Source organism: Mustela putorius, unplaced genomic scaffold, assembly GCF_011764305.1.
Source record: "Mustela putorius furo isolate JIRA1106 unplaced genomic scaffold, ASM1176430v1.1 tig00003988_pilon_pilon_pilon, whole genome shotgun sequence".
Lineage (NCBI taxonomy): Eukaryota > Metazoa > Chordata > Mammalia > Carnivora > Mustelidae > Mustela > Mustela putorius.
The window spans coordinates 8,717,364-8,728,119 of NW_025422127.1; the positions used below are offsets into that span (position 1 = coordinate 8,717,364).

Below are 10,756 nucleotides of genomic sequence, written 5' to 3' on the forward strand. Positions count from 1 at the left end.
CTGGCTCAGTTGGTGGAACATGGGCTACAGGTTGGGGGTTTGAGCCCCATAGCTGGGTGTAGAGGTTGTTTAAGAATAAAATCTTTAAAAAAAGAAGTTAAGTGGTAACAGTGGCACAACATTGTCAGTGTAATTAATGCCACTCAGTGGTACACTTAGAAATGGTTAGAATAGCAAATTTTGTTATGTATATCTTACTACAGTATTTGAGAAAATTAAGTTTTATTACTGATAAGACTTGAGTGCACACAGGCATATAGTCTTTTGTCAAATAAAGGCTGTAAAATTGAATCCTGTCAATAAACTTTCTTTGTCAAGTCCTTGTGATGTTGGGCTACAATTTTTTGTCAGTTACATTTAGCATTTTTTTAAAAGTAGTATCTTTGCCCAACATGGGGTTCAACTCATGACCCTGAGATCAAGAGTCACATGATCTACCGACTGAGCCAGCCAGGTACCCCTGAGTATTGCTTTGTCCTTCAACCTGTTTGGAAGTCTTGGTAGCTAGAGAGTTGTAGAACACAAGTGTGGAGTGGGTCATCAGAGCCTTCCACTGGCTGTGTCTTGACTGATTCAACCCTCTAAACTGATTCAGTCTTCTTCTTAACATTTCTGGATAAAGGTTCCATCTCCTCCATTAGCAAAAAACTTACCTTTCCAGAATTTTATGTTCTTGGGGTCAGGTCTCTGTCTTCTATCTTGACGTGTAGATAATTTGATGAGAAAAATTTTATGGCTGGGAGGAAATTTAGGTCCAGCGGGGTGAGGTGACTTGACCAACAGCTCATACTTTTTTGATATCTGACTAAAATTCCTACATCTGTTCTCAGTTTTGTGTTCCTGACATTATTGTAGTTGTGTTCTGGCCCCTCATCACATCCTTCTTTTTTAATACGAATTTTTTTTGTTTGTTTGTTTTGTTTTGCTTAACAATATCAGAATCTAATAACAAACTGCTTGAGTTTAATCATAGATCTTAATGATACAATTTCCAATTTGATTCTGAATAATGTTCATTTGTTCCTCTAAATTAAATATATTATCAAAGAATGACTCTGTACCACAGCTGAGCATATAAAACAAGGTAGTACAAAAAGGGAGAACAAAGAAGTTTCCAAAGTACTTTGAGTACAATCAATGGGATAATAATGTATATCCAACCAAGCTATTTTCTTACTCAAAACTGCCACTAAGTGAAGAGGTGAAAATTCCTTTACTTACAGATTCTCATTTTTGGTCTTTTCTCCAGAGAAATATGATGTGCTTTTTGTTTCATTTTGTTTCAGGTTTGGCTTTTGTTGTTGTCATTAAGAATCTTTAGAGTGGGGTACCTGGGTGACTCAGTGGGTTAAGCTGCTGCCTTTGGCTCAGGTCATGATCTCAGGGTCCTGGGATCGCGAGTCCCATGTCGGGCTTTCTGCTCAGCAGGGAGCCTGCTTCCCTCTCTCTCTCTGCCTGCCTCTCTGTCTACTTGTGATCTCTCTCTGTCAAATAAATAAATAAATAAATAAAATCTTAAAAAAAAAAAGAATCTTTAGAGTGATATTTTAAAAAGAAAACAGAGCGGGCGCCTGGGTGGCTCAGTGGGTTAAGCCGCTGCCTTCGGCTCAGGTCATGATCTCGGGGTCCTGGGATCGAGGCCCGCATCGGGCTCTCTGCTCAGCAGGGAGCCTGCTTCCCTCTCTCTCTCTGCCTGCCTCTCTGTCTACTTGTGATCTCTCTCTGTCAAATAAATAAATAAAATCTTTAAAAAAAAAAAAAAAAAAAAAAAAAAAAAAAGAAAACAGAGCATTTTGAATAGAAATAAACTCAATGATTTGAATTTGAAGGTGTTGCTGTTTTCAAACAGTTAAGACACAGTACTGAGGAAGTATCAGCTCTGAGCCATAGTGAGGAATCAAAGAAAACTTCGTAATTTTCTAGCTGGAAGGATGGTGTTACTGCCTTTTTTTTTTTTTTTTTTTTAAAGTAGGCCCCACACCCAATGTGGGGTGAGATTAAGAGTCACCTGCTTTACCAACTAAGCAGCCAGGTGCACCCACTGTTACTACTGATGTAGAAGGAAAATATGAGATAGCCATTTTCTTAGGGGTGGATGATTTGTCTTTTTTTTCCCAGTAAAATTTAAAGGCAACTCAATAATTTAAGTCAAAATGAAATGTTTATTAGCAGGATTAGGGGAGACTAGAGTAGCAGGAATGCCTTGTCTTCAGTGACTAATCTTTAGTGTATCACCTGAAAGCTAATAGATGCTAAATATGTGTTTGTAGATGATAATGCATCACCAGCCTTGGATCACTCTACAGATTTACTTTTCATAGTATCGCTGGTGCCTACTACAGGCTCTGGCATATTTTAGGTCTTTAGTAAATATTTGCTGGTTGAATTCTTTATTTTTTTATTTTTAGAATTTTAATTATTTGAGAGACAGACAGTGTATGAGAGCAGGGGGGAAGGGGCAGAATCGGAGGGAGAAGCAGACTCCCTGTTGAGCAGGGAGCCCAATGTGGGACTTGATCCCAGGACCCCAGGATCGTGACCTGAGCTGAAGGCAGATGATTAACTGACTGAGACACCCAGGCACCCCTTCTGGTTAGATCTTATTAGTATTAAAAAAACACTAGGTAGATCTACTGGGAAAATTGAGACCACCTGTAGCCACATAGCTTAAGTATCAGAACTGAGAACCCAGGCCATCTACACTAACATGACTTTTCTCTTGTAAATTCTTGCCAAAGAGGCTAAGGTCATAAATTAATAACTAAATTCACTGTTTATTTTAGCTAATTCCTGCAAACTAGTTAATCTGAACAAAGAGTTCAATCTTAATGGCAAATATTATTTAGCTGAAATAGATGGTTTATCTGGGCAAATACTTCACTTAGGAAACTCACGAAATTCTTTACTTATGGAAAAACATCTTGGTTATCAAGACTTGTTTCAAAATCATCATAATGGTGTACCCACCTATTAGGGTGTCCACTTGTCTTTGTTTGCCCAGAACTGAAGGGATCCCTGGGATGAAGGGTTTTCAATGCTTAACTCTGGGGTGCCTGGGTGGCTCAGTGGGTTAAGCCGCTACCTTCGGCTCAGGTCATGATCTTAGGGTCCTGGGATCGAGTCCTGCATCGGGCTCTCTGCTAGGCAGGGAGCCTGCTTCCTCCTCTCTCTCTGCCTGCCTCTCTGCCTACTTGTGTTCTCTCTCTGTCAAATAAATAAATAAATAAAATCTTCAATGCTTAACTCTGGGAAAGTGCCAGAAAACCAAGGACAAATTGGCCACCATACCACCAGCCCTAAGTTATGATGTCAAAAACTCTGCCCAATCCCCCCCCCTCCAAATTCCTTGTCTTAAAAGAGTTGTCCTAAGCCATTTTTACTCAGATGCCCGTAACCTATAAAGTATCACTTGCTATCTTCCTCCTTCTGAGACTTCTAAGTTCCTGTGAAAGCCCTGGTCTCCCTTATTGTAGTAGACTTAATAAATTTAGCTTTCTTTAATCACCAGGTTATTCTGGTGGTCTCTTGGGGGAGACGAACAGCAGATAGCAGCTGTTGTATGTTGTATGTATGTATATATGGGAAGGTATATATATATATTATATATATAATATTGTATATATATAAAATATATATATATTTATTTATTTTATAGCTTACATAAAACACCCACTGTATCAATGTACACTCAAGTGCTACTAATGGTTTTATTATAGAGAATGATATGCAAGTTACAACTACTATGGGGTTGAGGTTGTCTTGAATAGGGGAGAGGACCATACATATGGAAGTGTTGTTTTGCTTCAAACTACAAGTGACTGTACAATTTGAAAATAAATTTTGGTGATGTATTTAGGTTACAAAGGAATATATCTTTGAATTGATCTCAATATAGCAGGATTCATTTTTCTTTCTCTTTGCTTTCAATGTGTGTGCTAGGGCTGAGAGCTACTTTCTGCATATTACCGGAATCTCCTCAGGCTGGGATGGGTGAGAGGAGAGAGAAGGAAAGACAAAGAAAATTGGTGGGGAGGTGAGCAGTGTGGAAAAAGAAACCAAGTAAATAACGTTGAGTTTGGAGCTCCGGGGATAGGGAACCAGACCTGGGAAGGTAAAAGGTGGGAGGGAAGGTATAGATAAAGGAACATGAGGCAAATTAAACTAAAGCAAGTCTAAACATTTTATTTGGTGAAATGTTCTTCTCTGTCTGCAAAAGGAAAAATTATTAATCAACAAAATATTAAGAAAGAAGTCCCAATGCCTTCTGCCAGCTGCCTCAGAAATAGTACACATTTATTCTTAGAAATCCACAGTACAAATATTTTGAGATACCTGGCCAAAATTCTTCCCTAAGTTTATCAATGTTTCAGTAATACTCAAGAAATGTATTAACTACTTTAAGAGATTTTTTTTTACAGCTTGGCGGGCCAGAAGTCTTTGCTTCAAATAAAGTTGTTGTTGTTGTTGTTATTTTACAGTCAGATACTTCTGGTAGGGGGTGGCCATGTAACAACTTATAAGTCATTAACTATATAGCTATATTAAATTGATAAGAATCAATCCCAATAAAATACATTTTTTTCTGTGTAAGTATGGCGATGATACAAATAAGTGAAGAAAGTCTACTGAAATTTATTGACATTGGGAAATAAGCAAATTGTAATTTTTTTTTCCTTCTGAAGATTTATTTATTTGAGAGTGAGAGAGAGTGCAAGCGAGCGGGCTGGGAGGGGCGGAGGGAGAGGGAGGGAGAAAATTAGAAGCTCAGAGCCAGAGGCAGGGCTTAATTTCATTACCCCCCACCACACACACACACACACACACACACACACTCAAGATCATTACCCTGAGCTGAAATCAAGTGTTAGACACTTAACTGACTGAGCCACCCAAGCACCCCAAACTGTAATTTTTTTTTTAAAGATTTTATTTATTTGACAGACAGAGATCACAAGTAGGCAGAGAGGCAGGCAGAGAGAGGGGGGGAGCCTCTCTCTCTGAGCAGAGAGCCCTATGCAGGGCTCCATCCCAGGACCCTGAGATCATGACCTGAGCTGAAGGCAGAGGCTTAACCTTCTGAGCCACCCAGGTGCCCCTCTTTTTATTTTTTTTTAAAGGTTCTATTTATTTGACATGGAGATAGAGAGTACAAGTAGGCAGAGCAGCAAGCAGAAGGAGAGGGAGAAGCAGGCTCCTCACTGACTAGGGAGCCCCATTTGGGGCTCAATCCCAGGATCCTGGGATCATGACCCCAGCTAATGGAGGCCACTTAACCAATTGAGCCACCCAGGCGCCCCTGTAATTTCTTTTTAAACAGCCAACTAGACAATTAACAAAAGCCAAAAAACACAATTAGACTATAAAGACAGCAGAACCATGAAGTGACATGGAAGGCAGATGAATAGAAACAGGTTCTGTGGAAACATGGCTTCTTTCGCCCATCTTTTTCTCCCTCCTGCCCCCACCCCCAGCAACCTCTCACCTTGATGTACAATTTCATCACTGCTGCAATGTTTCATTACAATATTTGTTTGTGTAGGACATGTAATCTGCTAGCTTTAACCAAAAGCTATTAAAGATTATTACTTTTATATGCATAAATGCTACGGATATCTGTGGACCCTATCTTACTAAGAGCTCTCTGGGTGGGCGTCATAGCCACTGAGAGTGATTCATAACAGCTAGAACCCATACGGCTCCATCTCTAATTTACCACTCATTTCATTTGCATTTTTAGTTTCCTAATAATAGCTTGGAGAAGTCGACTGAAGAGCCCTAAGTGTGATATAACTGTTTCAACCTCTTTTGGTGGTTATTAGTTAAATCCTTCTGTGCTTTTTGCTCCTCTCATTTTTGTGCTTGCAAGAATGTTGATATTCGGTAAATTCCTCAATTTGACCTCCCCTCACAAGGTCTTGATGGCTGGTTCATTTTCCTTTAAATTCATCAACTTCTCACATTTGTATTTCTATTAACTCACCTCAATCTCTTCTTTCCCAACAAAATAGACACTACAGACTAATACTGCACATCCAATAGTCTGAAGTTTACGTTTATTTTTTACAAAAATAAAAAAATTGACTGTGTTTGTTTTATACCAGGGGTTACTGCTAGTTACCACAAATGGATTGGATAGCAGTCCATTTTTTCTTAGGACCTAGAACAGTTTATACAGCATAGAAAATACCTAATCCTTGACAGGTTCATTGTACTTTCTGCTAATATTCACTGGCCTAGAACTATTTTTAGAGATAATTCTTTAATAACATTTCATTGGGCTTACTCATGTTTGTAATACATCATGAGTCTGTTTTGGTGATTTTAATTTTCCAAGAGAACAATTTATATCATTAGGATTAAAAAATACTCAGACATATCCCTTTTCTAATTTACAATTTCTTTTTGGGGAAGTTTTTTTTATATTTAAATTTTCAGATTTTATATTTGATTATTTTATTATTTGCTTTTCCCTCCCTTTCCAGCCATCTTTAGATTTATTTATCAGCTCTATTTTTTATCTATTTTGCAATTACTGGATTGTACATTATTTTTTTCTTTCTTCTGTTTTCTTGTGTGTTTGAACTTTTCCCTACTAGTTTTTTCTCTTTCTTTCTTTCTTTCTTTTTTTTAAGATTTTATTTATTTATCTGACACACAGAGAGATCACAAGTAGACAGAGCAGCAGGCAGAGAGAGAGGGAGGAAGCAGGCTTCCTGCTGAGCAGAGAGCCCGATGTGGGGCTCAATCCCAGGACCCTGAGACCATGACCTGAGCGAAGGCAGAGGTCCAACCCACTGAGCCACCCAGGTGCCCCTTCCCTAGTGTTTTCAATTGGAAAGTTGGTTTAAAATTTTTATCATTCCTCCTTAATAATGAAATCATAGACACCTATTAATTTATCTCTACAGCACTGGTCATATTCTGAAAGTGCAATATTTTTAATCTTTGATGTTTAGGTTTTTCGTTTAATCTAGTAGTGATTATAGAAGACAGTGGGTATTTCATTTATTTATTTACTAACATTTTATTTATTTATTTTAGAGAGAGAGAAAGAGAGAGAGAGTGCTAAGGAGCTAGGGGAGGAAGAGAGAATCTGAAGTCAACTCTGCACTCAGCACGGAGATGACCCAGGGCTGGATCCCATGATGGTGGGATCATGACCTGAGTGGGAACCAAGAGTAGAACTCCTAACCAACTGAGCCACCCAGGCACCCCAAGAGTGTGGGGGTGTTTTAATTACCAAGTGGTAAACATTTAACTTGGCTTTTTGATTTTACCAGTGTGGTGGCTGAAATGATATTCTGTTGTTTTAATGAAAAATTCTCTGGTTAATAGTGAGTTTAAATATCTTCTGATGTGTTTATTTTTATTTTCCTCTTCTGTAAATTGTCTATATGTTTTGAAGAGTTTTCTATTCATTGTTTATATTTTACTTTTGATTGTGGGACTTCTTTATTTACTTTATATTGCAATCATTTGTTTTTGATATATATATTACAAATGCATTATTCTGATTTTTGGTTTGTCAATTACTTTTATTTATACTGCCTTTTATTATAAAGGCAGTCTAAATTTGGATATAGCTAAATGTATCCATTATTTCTTTTATTGTTTGGTATTTGTGTGTCTGTGTACATGCATTCCTCTCCCCTTTTTTATGATCTTATATTAAGTAATTTCTACACCCAGCATGGGGCTTGAACCCCCAACCCTGAGATCAGGAGTTGCACGCTCCCCTGACCTTGCAGCCAGGCACCCCTGCATACTTGCATTCTTTAAGAAAAACTTCTCTGGGAAGTTCTGTTAATTAAAATTGTATTGGATTTCTACAATAATTTGGGTAGAGGTGACATGTTACAATCTCAAGTCTTTCTACGTTACAAGCAATCCCAATAACACTATGGATAGACCTTTTTTTTTTTTTTAAAGATTTTATTTATTTATTTGACAGACAGAGACCACAAGCAGGCAGAGAGACAGGCAGAGAGAAGGGGGAGAAAGCAGACTCCACTAAGCAGAGAGCCTGACGTGGGCTTGATCCTAGGACCCCAAGACCATGACCCAAACTGAAGGTAGAGGCTCAACCCACTGAGCCACCCAGGTGCCCCTGGATAGACCATTCTTAAATGACTGATCTGTAATGCTTCTCCTGCAACTGCAGGCTTTCTTGTGTGTGTTGCTCTCCTTCTGATTTCTCTGCTTTTCCCGTGTTGTTCACTAGAACTGTAACCAACTCCGTTACTACATACTCCCTATCTCAGAACTACAGCTTTATGTTAAGTCTTCTCATTTATAGGGCAAGTCTCCCTAATCTGTTCTTCTCTTATTAAAAAATTGTCTTGGCTATTCTTGGCCCTTTGCTTTTCTCTGTACATTTTAGAATTAGCCTGTCAAGTTTCACTAAAAAACCCTCTTGAATTGTAATTGGAGTTTTATGGCATTTATAGAATAATCTAGGGATAATTGACTTTTTATGAAGTATTGACTTTTTAAGTCTATTTATGGGATTCAAATTGTGCCCAATTTAAGTCTATTAAAAGCAATACTGTAGTGTTTGTTCCCTTATGGCCATATGTGATGTGTTTTGGGGCACAGCTCCTGATATACACATGTCAATGGAGGAATGTGAAGAACATAATACTGAGGGACAAAAATGAAGCACAAAAGGAAGTGTATAGTAAGATGCCATTTGTGTTCTAACAAAGCATTATAATTTTATCCATAAAATTTGCATATCTTTTATAGGTTTTGTTTTTGTTTTTTAAAGATTTATTTATTTGAGAGAGAGAGAGAGAGAGAGAAGGAGCAAGGGGAGGGGCAGAGGGAGAGAATCTCCAGCAGACGCTCTGCTGAGCACAGAGCCCAATGCAGGCTCCATCTCATAACCCTGAGATCATAACCTGTGCTGAAACCAGGGACCCCCAAATAGTAAAATACTTGAAGGCCTTCAGGACTGTTGTACTGGTTTACATCAGTAAGAGAACCTGTTTTATATGGAGTAAAAGAAATGTGTTCTTCTCCAATTACAGTTTTTTTTTTTTTAAGATTTTATTTATTTGAGAGAGAGGGCAAACATAATCAGGGGTAGGCACAGAGGACAAGGGAATAGCAGGCTCCACACTGAGCAGGCAGCCTGACTCTGGGCTCCATCCCAGGACCCATGAGATCATGACGTGAGCCAAAGGCATACACTTAACCGACTGAGCCACCCAGGTGTCCCTGCAATTACAGTGTCAAGCTCCTGTTGGCCAACTCTGTCAGAGGGAGGCCACAAAGCATCATCTTCTGTAATTTCACTATCATCAATAATTCTTTTCAGTTCCTCCATTATATTCTTGTGCACGTAAGCCTCCTTTCTGGTCATGACACCATTTCTGTAACTACTGTTGTTGGCATACCTAAGCTTTCTCTCCAGAAACTCATGTCCAAACTTGCCCTCCTGCTCTACCTTGTAGCGCAGGTGGAAATCACTGGCCATACCATTTCTGTTCTTTCTTTTTGTTTGTGTTTACAATTTAAATCACTCATTTATTTTTACCTTTTCTGTTTTACTTTACTTCAGGTTTGTGCCTTCAAGTGGTACATAGTTGGTTTTTACTTTTACTTTTATTCTATTTTAAAGATTTTATTTATTTATTTGACAGACAGAGATCACAAGTAGGCAGAGCAGAGAGCCTCAGCTCTCTGCTGAGCAGAGAGCCCGATGCACTTGCTAGATCCCAGGACCCTGGGATCATGACCTGAGCCGAAGGCAGAGGCTTAACCCACTGAACCACCCTGGTGCCCCTGGTTTTTACTTTTTAAATAGTATTTGCTTTTCATCATGGGACTCTAAGCCTTTTGTGCATGTGGTTATAATTTCTATGTATACTCTTCTGGTGTCTTGCTTTGTATCTTTTATTTAACCTTGCTCTTTCTTTTGTTTTTTATCTTTGGCATATAGATGTTCTTAAATTTGTTTTTATCTTTTAAGATTTGGAAACAGTTCTGTAACTGTTTTTAATTTTATAATAGTTTTTATAACTGTTGTTTTTAGTGAAAATAATTTTTAGCATATATTTCTACAATTGTCAAAGAAAAAAATAAATGACATATTTTGCTCCTTTTCTTCCTAATTTTTGTGAGAATAACCTGGGTTTAGACTCAGATGTCACTGAATGACTGATTTGACATCCTACATCTATTTTTCAGTACATGGTGGTAGTAGAAGGTATTATTGTTAACCAATATTTGTATCCCTTCCCAGAGGAGAATATATACTCTTGCCCTGTTGATTGACTTCAGGTGTGAATACAGTTGGCTTTGGCTAATAAAACTTTGAGCAAAAGCATCATGCAGGACTCCCAGGCAGAAGCTTAGGAGGCAGCAGGTGCCCTGCCATTCTCTTCCCTCTGTCACCCTGACTGGCATGTACTGGAGGGTCTCTTTGCCCTCATCATGGGCACTGCTGGACTGAGGGTGACTATTATGCAGGGCCCCACTGTTGATCAGTTGAGGACACATGCTGTTGTGAGAAGAACTAACCTCAGGTGTTGTAGGCCATTAAGAGTTTAGGATTATTTGTTACCTCAGCACGATCTATCTTCTCCTAAGGAGATGTTCGGAGAAGTGTCTGACAAGATCTTGGAAGTTTGTTTGCCTTCAGAAAATTAATCTGGTAAAATCTATCCAGTGTGGTGAATCGTCTATTTTGGTAGTCAAGCAAGTGATTGTAATTGTCTTCTGGAATATCCAAGAACTGTCTTGGGGCAAAGCA

At 38.6% G+C, this 10,756-nt stretch overlaps 1 protein-coding gene across 1 annotated transcript; it reads right to left on the reverse strand.

Annotated features, from left to right (window-relative positions):
• Window positions 1-6,856: 6,856 nt before the first annotated feature.
• LOC101681210 (protein mago nashi homolog) lies at window positions 6,857-9,478 on the reverse strand. The gene is made up of 3 exons (XM_004766740.1): window positions 9,235-9,478; window positions 8,901-9,032; window positions 6,857-6,921 (listed from the first exon to the last, which is right to left on the reverse strand). Exons 1-3 carry the CDS (start codon window positions 9,476-9,478, stop codon window positions 6,857-6,859), a joined length of 441 nt encoding a protein of 146 aa, XP_004766797.1.
• Between the last annotated feature and the right edge of the window lie 1,278 nt (window positions 9,479-10,756).

Coding starts and splice junctions, on each gene's coding strand:
- LOC101681210 (XM_004766740.1), bottom strand. CDS start 9,478: ATGGCCAGTGATTTCCACCTGCGCTACAAGGTAGAGCAGGAGGGCAAG. Junction 9,033..9,234: donor AGTTGGCCAACAGGAGCTTG/ACACTGTAATTG, acceptor TTAAAAAAAAAA/AAACTGTAATTGGAGAAGAA. Junction 6,922..8,900: donor GGTCCCTGGTTTCAGCACAG/GTTATGATCTCA, acceptor TTGCACTTTCAG/AATATGACCAGTGCTGTAGA.